Here is a 20,382-nt window from a genome sequence, read left to right as displayed (position 1 = left end):
AAGTAGTTGAAGACTCGTTCTCCCTCACATTGTGGGAGAAAAAATCTTCGTTTAATTAATATTACTTGAACACCTCATATTACACATTTTATAAGTAAAATGGATCATTTATATTGGATCATACATTCGGGCCTAACTTCGGGAGACCAAGGCGAGCATACCCAATCGGGCGACCATACACAATCGGTCGACCAAGCTCAATCAGAAAATTTAGTCCAACTTTATTACACTTAACTCATTTTTTATCATAGGTTGTCTTTTATGGTCGGATAAAATTATCCTAGTACAAGATCCAACAATAAAGAAACTATCTTCTCTCAAAACCATATAGAAAATCATCTTAAAACAAAAAACTAACACACAAATTAACAAATAAAGAAACAGAAAGAAAAAAATGAATCTAGAAAAAATGGAGAAAAATAATTTAAAAGAAAAATGAAAAAGAAGAGGAAACTTTGTTTGAAAAGATTTTTTTTTTTTATGACCCCATTAATGATTTTGGATATTTTAGAAATCAAATTCAATTCAATGTAATACAACAATCTAACAAAAGAACGAATTAAGTAAGAAAAAATAAACCAAGATTAGTAGAGTTAGTGTAGAAATGAACCAAGAAAAATAAAATATAATTTCCAAGATAAGTATAAAGATGCATCTTAGTGGATGTCTCACAACCTTTATTATTTCCTAAAACTAGCGATGTGGGGCTAAATAAGCGAGACCTAGAAATTTTAGCCACCACTCAGCCATGTTTTGGTTTACGAAATGCTAGCTACAAACTTCAGCGCTTGGACTTTGTAGTAGAGTAATTGAAATTGCAGAGACAGAGCTTAACCTTGTTGTTTACTTGTGACAATTAAAATTATGCATTTACATGATCCAACCAGAATACTACTCATTATTCTATATACAACTTCTTGTCCAACTAGATTGCTTCATCTTTCTGTAGGAAGTCCATTTTGGGTCCAAGCAGCATAACCACCAGCTATGTCTGTGACTCCAGTGAACCCCTATACACATTACAAAACAACACGTATTGTAAGAGTGTCATAAGAGCGTGTGAGACGCTCGAGTGTCAGATGCGCTCGGACACTACGACACGCCTAGGCTTATTGAGAGAAGAAATGCTTACAGAAGTTAACAGGTCAGTAGCAGCCATCATAGACCTTTTACCAAGTTGACACCCCTGCAAAAACAAGAACATCAACAACAGATTCTTCAAGTTGGAGCACATGAAAATTTCATACAGAACCTAATGACTACTGGAAAAGTTTATACACACTCACAACAATAATTTCATCTTCTTTTCTAAAATGTGAAGAGACTTCTTTAACAAAATTGCTATTCTTTGTCATCCCTGAATACATAAACAAAAATTGAGCTAACTTCAACACTCTGAATATTATATCACCATGATAATCACAATTGAACAAAGTATTTACTTGAGAATCGAAATAGAACCTGATCCAACTTTATACATATAAGGTATGTTAATTGCCCCAGGTGCATGTCCAGCATTAAACTCTTCCGTGGTCCTGCATAATCACAAAAAACATTCAAGAAAAGTGGTGAGTTTTGGCTTCTTCCAAAACACCACTATAATATACAATTAATCAACACTTTCTTAAAAATAAACTAAATTGGTTACTTTACCTTACATCAAGATACTTATGGCCAGCTAGAAAAAGATCGTGAGCTACACGCACCGGCACTGAAGTTGGAACTCCAACAACCTCCTCCAAATTCCCCTTTAAACTACTCATCATGCTTCAATATAAAACCATACATTGTTAATTACTGAAAAACAAACACAAAAACAAAAACAAAAACAAAATCAAAATGTCCTGTTTTTATTGAAGATCGTGAATTATGATTCTCACTTTCTTTACACTTACCGGAAGTTCAAAAACTTTGGTTGAACAACAACGCTTCGTTGTCCCTTGTTAAAGTTGGAGGATTTTACAAACGAAAAACTGCATGTAATAGAAACACTATCAAATTGAAGAAACAGAAGTAAATAAAAGAAAAGAAAAACAGAAATGTTATGTTACCTAGTCATGGTCGTGTTACGGCGTAGATTTAGAGGGCGGGAATGGAAGCAAGCGGCGGAGACATCAAACGACGTTGCTGTCATTGTTTTCATCGTCGTCGTTTACTATTATAGATAGAATATGTCGAATACAAACGAGTGGTTATCTTTTTTATGAATTACGCCTAGAGATTGTCTTGCAATGAAAATGATTTCAAACTCACATGATAGTACCTCTTTTTATATAACAAAAAAAAATCACTGATATAACTTTGTACATTTTTTTTAAAACTAAAAACTCACAGATTTTTTTAGACACGGTAGTACGAAATCGAACTAAAAACAATCAAGACTCAAATACTAAGGTTTATGTTGCATCAAATTCAATGTATATTTTTTCAATTTTTTTTCTTTTTGGATAAAACGGTTAAAAGTAATACTAATAATCCTACTAGATGACACGTAATGACTGGTATAGGTCTCATGGATGATAAGTCCGGGTAGAGATGGTAACACTACAGCTAGAAGTGGGATCCACCATGTATGACTTAGAAACCACAAGTTTGTCGTAAGTCGTAACCTCATCTTATAATATTATTGAATTGGATAAGTTTGCACATTCCAATGTGGGTGGAAATGTTCTCATACACGTGGCAACACCATCCTCACCTCCAACCACAACTTATATGGAAAAAAGTTTACTCTATATTTTTACTTTTACTTCAAACATTATTTCAGAGTTTGAAAAGAGAAAAAAAAAACGTTTTCGAAAACGAATTTTTAAAAACATCAAAAATATTTGACATTTTTTAAGAAAATAATTTTGTATAGAAAAAAAAAATATTATAACAGTATGAAATATATTTAAAAATTCTATATAAACATTTTTAAAAAATTTAAATTTTTTATTTAATATAAATTTTGAATTTTTTAAATTATAGAATTTTTGAGGTTAATAAATAAAAACAAATTGTTCAAAATCCTCTGAATTAAAATCCTTTAATTTTTTTCACTCAATTAATTTTCTTTTTTCAAAGTCTTTATTTCCACTTTTCTCTAAACTCCCAAATAATCTTTATAAATTTAATTTCACTCCTATAAATTATTTTTGACTAATATTTTATATTAACATTAAATATAAAAAAAATTAGAAATTGTAAATAGGGAGTGTTGTTGATAATTTTATTTTTATTAAGCTATATTGTATGTTATTTATGGTATGTTATTGTTGATAAAAGTTATATACAAATAAAATTAAAATCATCAACAACATACAATTTTTAGGGCATGTTATTGATGATAAAAGTTGTATGTTGTTGATGATTTTATTTTTGTTGAGCTATGTTACATGTTGTTTATGTTATGTTGTTGATAAAAGTTTTATATATGTTGTTGATGATTTGTTGTTGTTAATAAAAGTTTTATGTTATTTAGGGTATGTTGGTGATGATAAATGTTGTATATTCTTGATGATTTTGTTTTTGTTGATCTATGTTGTATGTTGTTGTTGATAAAAGTTTTATATATGTTGTTGATGATTTTGTTTTTGTTAATAAAATTTCTATGTTGTTTAGGGTATGTTCTTGAGGATAACAATTGTATGTTGATGATGATTTTATTTTTGTTTATGTTGTATGTTGTTTAAGGTACGTTGTTGATAAAAGTTATATGTTGTTTATGGTATGTTGTTGATAATTTTATTTTTGTTGAGCTATGTTGTATGTTGTTGTTGTTAAAAGTTCTATGTTGTTTAAGGTTTGTTGTTGATGATTTTGTTTTTGTTGAGCTATGTTGTATGTTGTTATTAATAAAAGTTCTACGTTGTTAGAGTATATTGTTGATGATTTTATTTTTGTTGAGTTATGTTGTATGTTGTTTTTGTTGAGCAAAGTTGTATGTTGTTTAAGGTATGTTGTTGTTGATACTTTTGTTTTTGTTGATAAAAATTATATGTTGTTTAGAGTATGTTGTTGTTGATAAAAGTTGTATGTTATTGATGATTTTATTTTTGTTGATAAAAGTTATATGTTGTTTAAGTTATGTTGTTGATGATAAAAAGTTGTATGTTATTGATAATTTTATTTTTGTTGAGCTATGTTATATGTTGTTTAAGGCATATTGTTGTTGATAGAGGTCTTATGTTGTTTTACATGGAACTTTCATTATGTCCGATCATCATGTTATAGAAGATGAGTTTATTATATTGTATGTGGTTTGAGTGTTTTTCCAATCTCTTAATTGAATTAGAAAATTATAATATAAATTGTTAAGTTATATTAGAAAACAACTTATAATAATCAATGTTTTATGATTTTTTGCTGCCTATTATTTGTATCTTGCTCTTTAATGGTTAGAACTTGATTAAATGCTTCTAGCTCTTCAACTATCACTTCATTCACCTCTAATTTTGTCTACAAAGTGAATAATATTTTTCAAAATAAACTAGAGGTGAAAGAAGTGTTAGCAGAAGAATTAGAAGCATTGAAGCAAGTTGTAATTATTAAAGAGCAAAATACAGATAATGGATTGTAAAAAGCTCGTACAATATTTATTAGTGTAATTTGTTCTTCTAATATATAATACAATTTGTCATATTGTTGATTTCTAACTCAGATAGAAAGGTTATATGTTTAGTGAGCAGTTGGTGAAATAAGCATTCCACATAAGTTATAATAAACTCAAGTAATCATATCACCACGGTTGGAATCTAGGACCGTAATGAAATATTGTGGGCTAAATCTTTCACCACGATTGAGATATAAAACCATGGTGAAGTGTATTGAAATCTGCAAAAATCATGGCTCTGGGTATCGAACCACTAACCTCAACATTTTACTACGATTGTTTGATATAACTGTAGTGGTATGTCACGCGCTATTGTGTTTTTACCACAGTTAGTAGCCTGTGGTGGTAAATAAGGCACATACAACTACACCTTAGTTTACCACAAACCAACATCCGTAGTCGAATCTTTCTTCCAACAGTGGTAAGATATGTATTCCGTAGTAGTGAAAGTGTCCTTGATTTGACATCTATTGTGGGCACTCTTGTTAAGGTAGACAATAACACCCTGAATATAGATAGAGGAAGGATTGTGAGAAATTGCATGGAGATTGATCTAGCCTTGTCGGTTGTCGAAAAGGTCAATGTTAATGATCACTAGTACAAAGTACAGTATCAAGGTCTTCACATTATTTTCTCCAGTTATGGATGTTATTGATATCACACCTGTGATTGCAAGAAAACACCAGATAGTATGACATAACTGGTTGTTCCTACGATTGCACAACCAAGAGGTCCACTCGAAAACAATGGTGTCCATGAGTAAAGACTAACGGAACTGAATTAGGAGATGATAGTGCCAAAATTGTAGCAAAAGAATTTGGAGAAATAAATACAGTTCATGGTGATTGGTTGGTGGTGTAAAGGAAAAAATGCAACATAATGTCAATCATGGACAAGAGAAATCTGTATCCAATAATGAACAAAGAGATCTTAGGAGTTATGAAATAAAAGGGATTGATGTTTCTTTAAAAGGAATAAGTGCTGACAGTAAAAATGCTTGACGCAATCAACTTGATGCAGTTTTCAAGAAACAACGATCTGATAAGAGCGAATCCACCGAAGATGTTCATCAGCTAGCATGAAGAGGGGACTCACTCATTAAGGCCAAGTTTGTCATTTTGGAACCATATCAGCTAGCATGAAGACGTGCATCATGGTTGACGTTGCTTGGCACATGTGTTTTCCCTAATGCATATATTAATGTGTTGTGTACATTAGATTTTGATCATAACCCCATTGTACTTAGGTGTGGCCTTCCCCTCAAAGAAAATAGGCCGCGTTCTTTTAAGTTTAAGGCAATTTAGATCACTGACCCAGAATAATCTAATATAGCCAAGACTGCTTGGCGAAAATCCCCATATGGCATTCTAACTTGTCTCCAAAATGTGCAACATGATTCTATAATTTTTTAATAAGGAAACTTTTGGCAATATCATTAAAAGGAAGCACAACATTGAGAAGAGACTTAGGGATATCCAATCCTCTTTGAAGAAAATAGATTTGACAGGGCTAGTTTATCTCCAACGGGAGCTTCAACGTGAGTATGATGAGATCGTTGCGAAAATGAGATTCATTGGTATTAAAAGGATGGAGATGATTGTACTAAATAGGGAGATCAGAACACCATATTTTTTCATACCAAGATGGTAATCAGGCGGAATATAAATTAAATCCATGGCCTTCATCTTCCCAATGTTATTTGGTGCAATGTTGATACTATTCTTAGGGAAGGAGCATTGACTTTTTTTAAAGTATTTTCTCCATTCATTTCCTATACTCCTCACTAGTATAAGTGAATCAATTATGGATATGATTCTTGTCGAAGAAGCCCAATACTCTTTGACTCAATAGGTGACAATGGAAGAAGTTACTTATGTGTTAAATCAAATGCACCCTTTCAAGGCGCCTGACCCTGATGGATTTCAGAGTATTTTCTTTAAACAATTTTGGCATATATTTGGATATGACATTGTCCAACTTATATCAGATGCTTTTTGTGACATGTAGCTTTCACTCTTCTCTTTTTGAGACTATAATCACATTAATTTCTAAGGTAGATATCCCAATTTTTTTTAAGGAATTCATGTCCATTAGCTTGTGCAACACTATTTACAAGCTTATTACGAAGTTTATGGTTGACAAATTGCGTCCCTATCTAAATCAAATAGTTGGACACTTCTAGAGTAGTTTTTTTCTTAGTAATGAGACAACTGATAATGTCATTATCCTTCAAGAAGCAATTCATTTTATGTAAGTCTAAAAAGAAAAAAGTTGATATGGTGTAAAAAAATAGATCTTAAAAGGCCTATGATCATGTTAAATGGGATTTCTTGGAATTTTGTTTGAAGTGGAACGAGTTTCCTCCCATTACTATAAATTTGATCATGCATTGTATAACTAGTTCCTCTTTGTCTATTATTTGGAATGGGAGACGAGAACCAAATTTTGTTATGACTAGAGGATTACGACAAGCTGACCCCCTTTCACCTTATCTCTTCGTTATCAATATGGAATTCTTGTCGCAGAAAATCATCTAGGCAGTCAATGAGGAGCATTCGAAACTTGTCAGGTTATCTCGTAATGGATACCTCTATCACATTTTTTTGTGCTGATGATGTTCTTCTTTTTGTGAAGGTTTTTACCTACCAGGCAGGGGTCATTTATGATATATTGAATCGTTTTTCCATGTTTTTTGGCCTTAAAAATAGTGTTTCTAAATCAAAGGTGTCCTTCTGCACTGCCACTAAGAGAAGTAAAATGGATTTATTTGTCTCTAGTAGAGGTATCAAGTGAACTCTTACTATAGGGAAGTACTTGGGTTTCCCTATGTTGTATGGTCATCTTCAACGCAATGACTTTGAGTTCCTAGAGGAAAAAATCAATCAGAGGTTAGCATCTTGACAACATAAATTATTAAACAAGACTGGTTGTTTGACTATGATTAGGTCTGTCTTGAACTCCATTCTAAATTATTATATGAAAGTGGCTTGGCTACCTCAACCAACTTATGATTTTATTGATAGCATAGCTAGGAATTTTTTATGGAAAAGTAATTCATACTCTAGTGTGCATCTTGTTGGCTGAAATAAAATCAATATTCCTAAAAAGTTGGATGAGATTGGGATCCGAAAAGTAAGAGAGGCCAATGGGTCCAAGTTGGGTAAGTTAGTTTGGGGTCTCCACCGGTATTGTGATTCCTTATGGGTCCAAGTTTTGAAGCATAAGTACATTAAAGAGGAAATGTTCCTTGATATTTATAAGAAGTCGGGATCAATTGCTTGGAATGCAATTATGAAAGCTCTATTTTCTCTTAAAGATGGATTTGAATTTAGATTGAGGGATGTGAACCCCTCTTTCTGGTTTTCCAATTGGTATGGAGTAGGAAAATTAGCGGAGCAAGTTCTTTATGTGGATATCCATGATCTGGAAATACGAGTGAATGATGTTTACTTGGATGAGAATTTGAACTTTAATTCATTATATATTAACATTCCTCAGGTAGTTTGTGCTCCTGAAAGCACCTCCCATTTGTTAGAATTCTCTAGTGCCTAATCGGTTAACTTGGAAAGGAAATTTAGATGGTATTTATAATGCTCGAGATGGTTATAATTTGGCTAAACAGACTTGAATTTGTTCAGAATACAACATACAATAACTCTTGGAAGTGGGTGTGGCATATTTCTGGTCCTAAGAAGGTGAAATTATTTCTTTGGATGACTTTACATAAGTCCCTTCCTATGAGATCAATGTTGTGTAATCGTGGTATGCTCTAGATGAATCTTTATCCTAGATCCAATCAGGACGCTGAGATAAGTCCATACTGCTTGAGAGATTGTGAATTGCTACTCGGTTTTGCAAATCTATTGGCTTCTTGGACCTATTATTTTTCTAAGGAGATAATTATATGATTGAATTAGATATCACATCAATGATGACTCTATCTTTTTGATTCTCGGTGGTGGTTATGGCGCACTAGGAATAAATTGTGTTTTGTGAATGAAGTGATATCTTCATATACTTTGAAACTCATCACAATGAATTATGCTAATTTGTTAGCTAAATATTTTCTCAAGCATAATTTGTCTCATCTCACAAGAACGATCACATGGAATATACACAAAGGTAGTAATAAAATTTTGAATGTTGATGACAATAGTCTCGGTAATCCTGACACCTCAGATTTTTGTGGATCGATTTAAAATGCTCATAGTTCTTGAGTTCACTATTTTTTTTTTGAGTTTATCCAATAGTAAATATATATTTTTAGGAATCTTTTCATTAAGAATTTTGATATATAATCTTTACTATTTTTTTAAACTTTAGCCATAGTGAATTCATTGATAATTTTAAAAGAAAATTAAAATATTTTGAGCATATAAGATTTTAACATGGAAAGTCGTGACTAAATTTACTGTTTTCTTTTTTAAACTTTTAAGTGTGTAATTTTAATATAAAAAAAGTTAATTTTATCTTTGATTAAGACGATTTAATTTTCAATAAAATTTTGTATATTGAAATTTTTGTAAGATGAAGTTGAAACACACTAGGGATAAGATTAATGTTTTTATAAATCTTTTAAGGGTGAAGATATAAATATAGAGAATTGTTTATCTCATCCTAAATGGTGGAAAATCATCCTATGAAAATCTAAAATGTTCTTTTGATTTTGGAAATAAATTTTTGAATGCACATTGAGTCTCACTGAAACACATTTTAGTTGAGTCTCATCCTTTTTTTCTTCAAAATTTGGTCCACAGATGCATCTCTAGAATCACTCTATCAATGTATTTATAATTTAACAACTTAATGACAAATTCAGAAGTGCGTTTCTGGATTTGTGAAACGGGAATTTGAAAACTTGCCACCTTTGCATGTTAGTCAATTTCGGAGGTACATTTTCGGAACTGTTAAACATAATTTTTAATAAAACAGAACCCAACATGCTCTTCTTCATCATGATCAAACACCATTTTGTCTAAAGACACTTACAAAATATGATTCCATTCTCAATCAATATTTGCACTCCAAAACATCATTTTTGTGTTTCATCACATCAAGAAGAGCAAAAGAAACTGAAATTCAAGGTAAAGATCATTTATTTCATTCCTCATTGCTCACATTAATCTTGTTTTTGAACTGAAAAAATTACGTTGCGTCCGGAAATGCATTACCGGATTCTATATGAATTCCTACAGAAGTGTATTTCCGGAACCATTCGATGTTCATTTCAATATATATTTGAATATTTTTTGTTATTGTTTGCATTAGATATGGTGCACACTGATGTTTCCTAAAACTCATTGTGTCTACGGATGCCAAACATGTTGATGTGAAAGAGGTAGGTATTGGCAACCAATTTACAAATGGACAAGAGTTTGAGTTTCCATATCATATGCTCTAATGGATTCGCATTGAGGCATCAAAATCGGGGTTTAGTGTTGTAATTGGAATGTTCGATAATGATTCCGTGACAATGAGATACGAAAGAAGTGAGAAGTACATAACTCATATCCGGAAATTCAAACGAGATGGCATTGATTCAAGAAAATGTGAGTGTCCATTTAAGTTGCATGGTTATCTTTTGGCAAACAACAAATGGAGATTTAATATGATTTATGGTTTACATAACCATGACATGTGTTAAAAATTAGTCAGTCATCCAATTGTTTGTCGCCTTATGTCGGAAGAGAAGAAAATCGTTTCGGACATGACATTGAATATGGTGTAATCCAAAAACATAATTTCAACTTTGAAATGTAAAAGACCCGGAAATATGTCAAATATCAAGCGAACATGCAATATTGGTGTCCTTAACAACAAGGCATTAAGGGGGAATAAAACTGAAATGCAATAACTGTTGAAACTTATGGATGCTAACAATTATGTATCAAGGTACCGAATGTACGAGGATGGAGTAACTGTTCGAGATATATTTTGGACTCATCCTGATTCCATAAAGTTGTTCAACATGTTTCCTACTGTAGTCATCATTGATTCAACGTATAAGACCAACATGTACATACTTCTAATATTGGAAATTATTAGTGTTACCTCTACGGAGAAGACTTATTCTGTCAGGTGAAAGAGAAAATTGTTTATCCTTGGATTGATCAGGTTAGACACCTTAGAAATACAATAAATAACCGATTTGAGTATGCCCGTGCTACACTGAAGAATTGGTTGAGAAATAGTAAGGGTGATTCGTGTAGAGATTGGAACTTTGTAAACCAAATGATCCAAAATCACCATAATGAGATACATACATAGTTTAGTCACAGCGTCACAGTGTTGGAACACAGATTTAAAGACAACATTCTATATTCTCAGTTGGTCGGGAACATATCTCGAACGAAACAGGATTTTATTTTTTACAAATCCAAGAGAGCTGAGAATGTAGGTTCCTATAGCTCAAAGTGTGGTTGCACACTTAGGAAAACATATGATCTCCCATGTGCTTGTCTAATTTCAAAGAAGGTGGAACATGATAGCCCAATACGAATGGATGAGGTTTGTACTCACTGTAAAAAGACTCATATTTGATGATGATGGTGTGATGAAGGATGGTAAATTGAATATCTCAATCTTGACTGAATGTGAAGTGATACAAGAGAGATTTTTGAAAGTTGATGACAATATGAAACTTCATATCAAAGAACAAATAAGGAAGATTGCTTATCCAAAAACCACATATTTAAAACCATCGTCTCAACTGGTAAAATGAAAAGGTGCTCCTAAGAAGGTCAAAACAACACCGAATGACAATTCAAAAATTTGATCTCCTTCCTATTTTGATCATGTTGACAAAGTTTTTTTGAATTCTCCAACTTCAAAATCTCAAAAAATTGCTTTCAAATGAGCTTACATTAGCAAACCACATTCTTCACTGCCTTTACCAAAAATCCAATTCATCAACGAGATGTCGGTTTTTATGCACAAAAACATTCAACGGGTCGTCAATGTTGAGGGTGATGGTAACTACGGTTTTCGAGCTGTTTTTGCTTTGCTCAGTAAAGGAGAGGAAGATCATCCATTTGTCTGCTAACATCTTACCATAGATTTAAAGGTCTATAAAGAATCATACACACGACTATATGGGAAATAGTAAATTTTTGATGCAATTCATGAATCTCTCGTTCCTTGTATTAGTGGACCAGTACCAGAGGAAAATGGATGCACTTCCCAGAAATGGGTCATCTTATAACAAGTGCGTATGAAATAGTGTGTATTGATCTGACAAGATACAATTTTTCAGAAATAATTTTTCCACTACGCACTGCCCCACCTCAAAATTTAAATAATCGTATATGTGTATTGAATGACTTTTAAAAATGTAACACCTTGTTCAAGTTTATTTGAAACCGAGATGCCATATACCACTGACATCACCGAAGTGGACAACTCATTCAACAAGGGAAGCTGAAACTTGGCTGAACCATTTTTTTAGATAGGATGCAAGAATTCACCAAGTTGAGCAAGATTGAAAGATAAACAAATAAACAAAAGTCAAAGGTGCAACCACCCATACATATAGATTTGAACGACGACACGTGTTTCGATTCATTTTAGTTTTTATTCAACAATGTATTTATGTGGTTAGACATGTTTTGTATGTAATTTTGTCTTAATATTAATGATGTCAAATATAAAAAATTTCAAAGGTTTAAATATATGTTTAAGTATCCAAAATATTTATCCATTTTCCATTCTAAAACAGATTTTGCTTCTGATTGTTTCTGAAATTGATTTTGTGTTTGGTGGTTCCGAAAATGTATTTCCGTAAGATCAGAATATGGTGGTTCTAGAAATACATTTCCAGAATTTCCCCTAGTATGTGATTGAATTTCTAAGGTCCATATTGACCTATAACTTGTATAAATATAGGTCTCTCACCTCATATTTTTTACAAAATTACATTACACCAGAATGAACATAGTTCCACATGTCGTAAATGTTTACTTCAACGACATGGAGTCTTCAATTGTATTTAAGTTCATAAAGTATACCCCTCTTGTAGATTTATAATTCATATTAGAGAATCTCTTATAGAACTCATACAATCAAAGAATTGTGAAGCTCGATTACCGTTCACCCTTGATTGATAACGAAGAAAAAATTCAGTTCAAGAACTTTGAGCTGGAGAGAGATGTAGATTTAAAGGTTATGTGAAATACATTTAACCGTTACGAAAAAAGGTCCGATCGAGTTGGATGCGACGATTGCAATATCGATCAAAGATATTATGAAGATGTTGAAACGTCCATCTTGATGTCTAAATGTAATGTTCAATTTATGTTAATGATTATCTATGTAATATTTCATTTTTTATGCTATCAATGTTAATTTATCTTTGTTTCTGCATTTGTTTCTCGTTTAGTAGGTTTCTGAAATAAACTTTCGTAAGATATACATAGATGCATTTCCGAATTAAATCCACTCAAAAATAGATGGATTGTGTGTGTTTAAAGTGCGTCCGGAGATGCATTTCTGAATTCTAAATGTAGTTTTAATTTTTCACTAAGGTAGGAAAACAATCCTTATGATGCGTTAAGTAATTCCATAAATATAAGGGTATGAAGATAGATTTTGGGAATTTCTTAATACACCTTATATGTTACTTACACACCACAGGAAAATACTAAAATGCCCCCCAAATTTTGGAGATACATCTCCGAACGCATCCAATACACATACTACATTTATTTTTGAGTCACACCCCGATTTTATGAATAAATTTATTCAAAAACATCCCGAACAAAAAAAACAGTAGCAAAAATGAAAAAGTTCCAACAAAATTTGAGTTTCACAAGGAAAATGGATGTCTATCATCATACATGTATTTCTTCATGTTACTGTTACACACTAACACTAAATTGGGCAAATACGCCATAATAGAATCTAGACTCCTTATTGCTCATTAATTTTGATTCAGTTACAAACTCAAATATGGTATGAAGCATGAAGTAAATTGTAACACCTCAACATTAAACTAAAATGAATTTTATTGTCCAATAATCTGAAATTTTACTTGCCACTCAAAGAGAGACTCAACAGGATATTGTACAAATATGTTTGTCGGCTTTTGGAGCGAAACTGAGGAGACTTAAACATAAGTTTTTGCAAGAGGATGTCAAATAAAAGATATACAAGTGTTGAATGCTAGCTAACCCATATACCTATTTTTATCCAAGATGTCAAGAAATATGATCGTAGATGTTTTGATTTTGTGACTTTTGCGGCGAAATTGAGGAGGCTTAGACATATGTTTCTGTTTCATTTTTTTGGTTTAGCAGATTCCGAAATGCATTTTTGAAAACTTTCTGAAAATGCATTTCTGAAATAAATTTATTCATAAAATTGAAACGTGACTCAAAAACGGATAAAATGTGAGTGCTTGAAGTGCGTCCGGAGATGCATCTCCGAGGTTTAAAGTTATTTTTAATTTTTTATAGGGTGTGGTAGTAATTCTTAGAGTGGATTAAGAAATACTCCGAGCTTTACGTAAAACGCGTCCAGTTCCAATGGGCTTAGATATTGGGCATTAAATAAAGCCCATTAATAAAAATAATTGCCGAATCCATCCGGTAGCGACGAAATGGCGAAGAAAGTAGCCATAGCGTTTTGTAATTCTCTATGGCTACCTTCACCGTCGCAACACTATCACTGTCATCTTCTCGTTTATTCGCTCCGGTTCGTTACAACCGTCATCCGAGCCAACTCAGGCCGAATCTCCTGTATAAGAATTGGCACCTTCCGAGGCTGCCGCCTCTAAAATGCTCCTCTTCATCTTCGGAACCGGAAACCTCCGCAACTGATTGGACCTATAAGCTGATTGCAGGACTTGCCGGAATTGGATTCCTCGAAACCTCCTATCTTGCTTACCTTAAGCTCACTGATTCCGATGTCTTTTGCCCCGTCGGAGGTGACACCTGCTCCAACATACTCAATAGTGATTACGCCGTCGTTTTTGGTAACGTCTCTTTGCCTAACTAACTAATTTGTTAGCAACTTCTATCCTATGCATTTTGATTGGACACAAACAACCATGCCTAAGATTTATGCTTAAGTTTTTGCTAATATGAACTACATATATAGTGTTTGAAATATTGTGTGAATGAGAATGATTTTGCATTTTCCAGGTGTACCTCTTCCTTTGATTGGAATGGTTGCGTATAGTTTTGTAGCTGCTCTTAGTCTTCAGTTAGCTACAAAGGAGAATTTACCTTTGGGGATTAACAGAGCCAGTGCTCAATTAGTGTTGCTTGGAAGCACAACCTCAATGGCAACTGCTAGTGCTTATTTTTTGTACATTCTAACCACAGCGTTCTCGGGATCATCTTGCTCATATTGTCTGCTTTCAGTCCTCTTGTCATTTTCCTTATTTTTTATCACACTCAAGGTTTGCTATGTTAAAGCCTTTATTATTATTTATTTTTTGTATTTCCTGTTTGTATTGCTGCCTTATTGATACCGTTTTTGAAATTTCTGTTATAGGACATTGGATTGCAAGAGAAGTTTAAACAACTCGGTTTGCAGTTGTTTATTGCTAGCTTGGTGATTCTCACGCTGAACACCTCCTATAGCAGTGCAAAATCTGACTCCTCAAGGTGAATATTATCGTATAGCCCACCTATAATGTTCAATCGCTGCAATTTGTTATCAGTATCTATTGATGCTATTTCACAAGGTTGAGCCAATTTAATGTGAAAAAAGTAGTCTTTAATTGTCTTTTTGAACTGTCTTATGATGCCTATTTTGAGGTTGGGATAGTTTGTCTTCTCTTTCATGAAATTTTACGTTCAGGCTTTTACCTCAATGTTTCCTTTACTCGCCACTCGGTATATATATTCTCTTTTTCTTGGTTGTTCTCGGCTTCATTCAGTTTACATTGGTAGAATGTATTTAATCTGGTGTGGAACATTTTGCACAGCCTTCATATATGTTTTGTGCTTTGTAACAAATTTGGGTAGTGGCACTGTGAAAGATAGAGGCTCCATGGAGATATTTAGCGTGGAGATATTTAGCTTAAAATGACGGATTTCTGGCTTTTTGTCCTTTAGAGTTTTGACTTGATGGTTACCCTTAGAATTTTCATCCTTGCCTTACGTTAGCTTTGGTTTCTCCTACTCATGTGGAAGATGGAATGAAGGTGAATGGCTATGCTTGTGAGATACAATTTGAAACTCACTAATTGTTTGTTGTCTACTTTTAACAGCGGGGCTAAAATTGATCTTCCATATTTTGCGACAGAGATTACAGCTCCATCAAGCCCCTTTGCATTATCTCTAGCAAAGTATTTGCACTCCATAGGAGCTAAAATGTATGGAGCTTTCTGGTGTTCACACTGTCTGGAACAAAAAGAGGTGCGTGATTACTTATAATTCCTTTTGAAATTCCTAGCTAGCCATACTAAATTGAACAACAATTATAGTGAGATGCAAATGACTTGTGTAAAATCAAATTACTTTTCAGAATCCAACTTTGGCAGTTTTACTTTTAATAAAGGAATATCATAGCATATCCTATGTTTTATTTATTTTCAACCAATTTTTTCTATTTTTGAATATGCCTAAGACGAACATAGTTCACAACCCTTGCTTGCTAAGTTACTACTCTTGTCTAACATTTCCTCAAGCACAATTATTCACTTTAATTTCTTGATACAGATGTTTGGACGTGAGGCAGCCAAGCAATTGGAGTATGTGGAATGTTTTCCTGACGGATTTCGAACAGGAACTAAAATGATCGATGCATGCATAGATGCCAAAATAGAAGGTTTCCCTACATGGATTATTAATGGCCAGGTAAGGAATGCCTTGTGCTGTAATTATAATCTATAACTGTGAACCTCTATGCTATGCTCAAATTTGTTTTGACTTCATTACATCTTTTGAATTTCCTGCAGGTTCTGAGTGGTGAAGCAGAATTATCAGAGCTGGCACAAATGTCTGGTTATAGTGAATCTGATCAACCTAGTTAATACTTTTGACTGAAAGTAATAAAAATAGCTTTGTAGAAGCATGTTTACATTGTACAGCATGTAATCGAGTTGTTTGCCCTTTTTATACATACACGTTCACGTATATATAAAACTATGTCCGCACGGGTATAACAACTTTTGTGTAGTATTATAGTTTGATATAGAATTTGTGTAGTATTATAGTTTGATATAGAATATGAAGAATATAATAAATAAAGATAAAGATTTATAAGATTGTGTTAACCATAATATTTTTACAGAAGAAATGATAATGAATTGTAATGATTTATCAATTGAAAATTCAAAAGGATACAACATAAGCATACAAAAAGTCAATGAAAAGAACCTGCAACAAAAAAATATAGTAGTTAGAAACAGAAAATGAAATGGAAATAAAATGGAATTTTCATCGATTATAATAGGAATTTGTAGCTATGTTTTTGAAAAACTTCTTTGAATAGCCAAACTTTGTTTAACTTTGTCATGTATCAAGACTTTCAATCCTTCATTGTTTTTACTCTAAAAAATATAACATATAGTTGATCATGACTAAAAATTTTCTTAGGTAAGTATAAATAGACTTTTTGCTCTAGAAAATGTAATATATAATTGACCATAATTGACCATGACTAAAAAATTTCTTAGGTAAGTATAAATCGACGTAGCCACAAGATTGACCTTGAAATTGTCATGGCAAATGAGGCAATAATAGGAAATTGCCCTCTTACAAGTTTGGAAGGCCATGGTGATTGGAAATGAGACAATGACATTCTAAGGATATAAATGATATTTTCAATATTTTTGTTCGGAATTATTTTTGCTTCAATGATATGATTAGGAAGTCTTGTAACAGTTAGTTTTGTACCATTACACAATCCCTCTAATTGATCCAAATTTTCCAACAACATAATAGTTGTGCCTAGGGGTGGTAAAACGGGTTCGGCCCGTAGGGCATGCCCGTTTTGCCCGCACTTTTGTGCGGGGCGGGCCAAGGATTTAGGCCCTCACCCTCAAATGTGTCCGCCCCGTCCCGTCCTGTTTTTTTCGCGGACTTTTGTGGGCACGTGTATTTACATAAATTTTTGCATTTTTAGGCTTAAAGAGTGCAGTGCCCGCGGGTTTTCCCCGCCCCACCCTCACTTTTTTGCGGGGCGGGTCTAAGTTTTAGGCCCGCATCCTCAACTATGACCGCCCCGCCCCGCCCTGTTTTTTTGTGGACTTTTGCGGGGCGGGCCTAAACGGGGCGGGCATGTCCGTTTGCCACCCCTAGTTGTGCCTATTTTCAACTTGATTGAATGATTTGACAATCCAGAAATTTTCAAATAACTTAAAAATTCAGGAGTTAAATGCTCAAAAGCATCAAAGTCATTTGCCTCAGATTTGTCAATTGAGTCTGAATTTAGACATTCTTTTTCGGCTCCTATCAATTAATATAAAACTATTAAAATAAATGTATAATAGCAAAAACTATGACAATTCAAATGTATTTATAGAAAATTAGTAATGGAAAAAGAAGAAACAAAGAAAGTCTAATATTATGATATATTATGATATTAGTATGCGAATATATTAAGATGCATGTAGAGTAGATAAAAGTATAATATATCATAGTTAGTGCTAGTCCAAGGGGTCCTTTTTTTATTTTAAAAAAGATTTAAAAGAATATAAATTTATATCAAAATTTAAAATAAAAAATAGATATCATAGTTTTAAAAAAGTAAATTATGATTTTACACCTATTTTTAAAAAAGAGATGTAAAATAAATTTTGAAAATATATAGATTTTACACTTATTTTTATAAAACTAGGTGTAAAATGTATTGTTGAAATATAATAAAAAATAAGTGGGCCCCTCAAAATTTGGGGCCATGTTCTACCACACATGTTGCATCGGCAAATGGCCGGCCCAAGTCATAATATATTGAAGTAATTTGTTATGAACTTGGCATTAAAAGTACTTTGTATAAGATTTGTGACATAATCATTAATTTCATCGACCACCTCAATTGTGGATGCCAATATTGCTACTTTGAAGATAATGAGAGTTGTTGAAGTTGTTCACCAAATCTGAATGTGTATTTGTAATAATGACTTGAATTGGATCATCGAAGTTAGAAATTAAAAATTCTTGTGGAATTGCAGTATCAACATATCCATCATTTGGCTCAGATGCTCTTCCATCTTCTATTTGAATGATATGTTTGACTTCTTCGATTAAAGAAGTAGAAGTACCACTTTAAAGTCGCGTATTCTTTATAAGTTTCAATATTTTGCAATGGTCCTAAATGTAAGAAGTATTGATTGTAGCATGAATAATATCATATCTACGACCTCTTAGTATAACATGTAGAATTTGTCTGAAAATCACCACCAAATACATTGACTTTTCCTTGAGAAATATTTCTATGAACCGTTATTAGTTTCACTAATAATATCTTTCAAACTTTTGTCAAGAGCTGCAAAGCAACATTTATTGGCTATTGGAGCTTCGTCCCATATGATTGATAAGTTAATCTTAGAAGATGAGTAACTTCATCTTTCTTGTCAATTTTGCAAATTGAAGTTTCAATAATTGGGACAAAAATTTTAAACTTGGAATGAGTTATTCTTCCTCATGATAACAATAAACTGACAATTCCGTTTGGGCAACATTCAAAATAATTTGCCTTTTGGAACATAGTGCAACATATAGGGTCTTCTACATGTTTTACATGTCAAATAGATAAAAAGAAGTTATACATGTTTTTGATATCATGTAATATCAAATTCATGATATAATACTTGATTTAGTAATGACTTAAATTCACTTTTGATCCTTTTAGTTTGAATGTTTTAAACAATTAGTTCCCCTATTACAAAACCAACGATTGTTGTCCCTTAATTTTAATGGTCTTTAGATTTTTATGACCCCCTCCAATTTTGTATAGGTGACAGTGATGACTAAAATTTAAAAATTATTTTTAATTACGTGAAATCACTGACTACGATAATTTATTTTTTAATACTATTTTACATGATTAATAATTTAATAAATTTATTAATTAAAATTCTTGAATGCAATTAGGGTCTAAAACTCATTTCATTGAGACACATGATCAATTTTCAAAGATCCACTTTCTTTTCAAGACATTTATGTAATAACCTTTATAAACCATATTATACCAGAAAAAACAACGAGGGACTATACTATCAACAACACCACAACTCACCTTTCAACTTCAACTTCAACATAAAAAAACAACACCACATCAGAAAATTAATGACCAGTTTTTACATAATCACCCCATCATTCTCCATATTCTAATGAATTTTTCATCAAATCCATAATCACGTTATCATTTTCTATATTCTAATGAACTAATCATGCAATCAGAGGATCTTGCATTTTTTGTCCTCGGCGTTAGCTTTTGTTGCATTTTTATGGAGTTTTGGGTATGAAATTGAAGTGTAGAATACAAAAGCATCCCCGTACGAACGCACCAAATTAGGAAACATTCCATAAACTCATGACTGTAAAACAAACTTTGATGAGCTTATCATAAGAACGCCTTGCCTTGAATATATATGAAAAAGGCAAAGCCAGTACCAAAATTTGCTATAGTATATATGAAATTGTAAATGTTGGTGCAAAGGTAGAATGAATGAAAATATTCTATTAAGAATGACGGCTACAAAACATGATAAAAGTTACAATGATTGTCACCCTATTTATAAGCTAAAACTAGGGTTACTAGAATAGGATAAAATACTAAAATACCCTCTAACAAACTTAGGGGCTAAGAAAATAGTACAACTAATAAATATGAATTAC

At 32.5% G+C, this 20,382-nt stretch overlaps 2 protein-coding genes across 2 annotated transcripts; one reads left to right on the top strand and one right to left on the bottom strand.

Moving 5' to 3' along the window:
- Positions 1-605: 605 nt before the first annotated feature.
- Positions 606-2,488, bottom strand: LOC127120078 (thiosulfate sulfurtransferase 16, chloroplastic). Its single transcript, XM_051050455.1, has 7 exons — positions 2,052-2,488; positions 1,896-1,973; positions 1,654-1,767; positions 1,462-1,535; positions 1,287-1,357; positions 1,133-1,186; positions 606-1,010 (listed from the first exon to the last, which is right to left on the bottom strand). The coding sequence occupies exons 1-7, from the start codon at positions 2,141-2,143 to the stop codon at positions 936-938; spliced, it is 558 nt and encodes a 185-aa protein (XP_050906412.1). The 5' UTR covers positions 2,144-2,488; the 3' UTR covers positions 606-935.
- Positions 2,489-14,161: 11,673 nt separating this feature from the next.
- On the top strand, positions 14,162-16,766 carry LOC127120076 (thiol-disulfide oxidoreductase LTO1). Its single transcript, XM_051050454.1, has 6 exons — positions 14,162-14,561; positions 14,731-14,990; positions 15,086-15,198; positions 15,807-15,954; positions 16,258-16,395; positions 16,497-16,766. The coding sequence occupies exons 1-6, from the start codon at positions 14,225-14,227 to the stop codon at positions 16,569-16,571; spliced, it is 1,071 nt and encodes a 356-aa protein (XP_050906411.1). The 5' UTR covers positions 14,162-14,224; the 3' UTR covers positions 16,572-16,766.
- Positions 16,767-20,382: the final 3,616 nt, after the last annotated feature.

The sequence above is a fragment of the Lathyrus oleraceus genome, chromosome 2, assembly GCF_024323335.1.
Source record: "Lathyrus oleraceus cultivar Zhongwan6 chromosome 2, CAAS_Psat_ZW6_1.0, whole genome shotgun sequence".
NCBI classification, from domain to species: domain Eukaryota; kingdom Viridiplantae; phylum Streptophyta; class Magnoliopsida; order Fabales; family Fabaceae; genus Lathyrus; species Lathyrus oleraceus.
The sequence above is the reverse complement of the archived record's forward strand: the minus strand, read 5'-3'. Positions and strand labels throughout refer to the sequence as shown.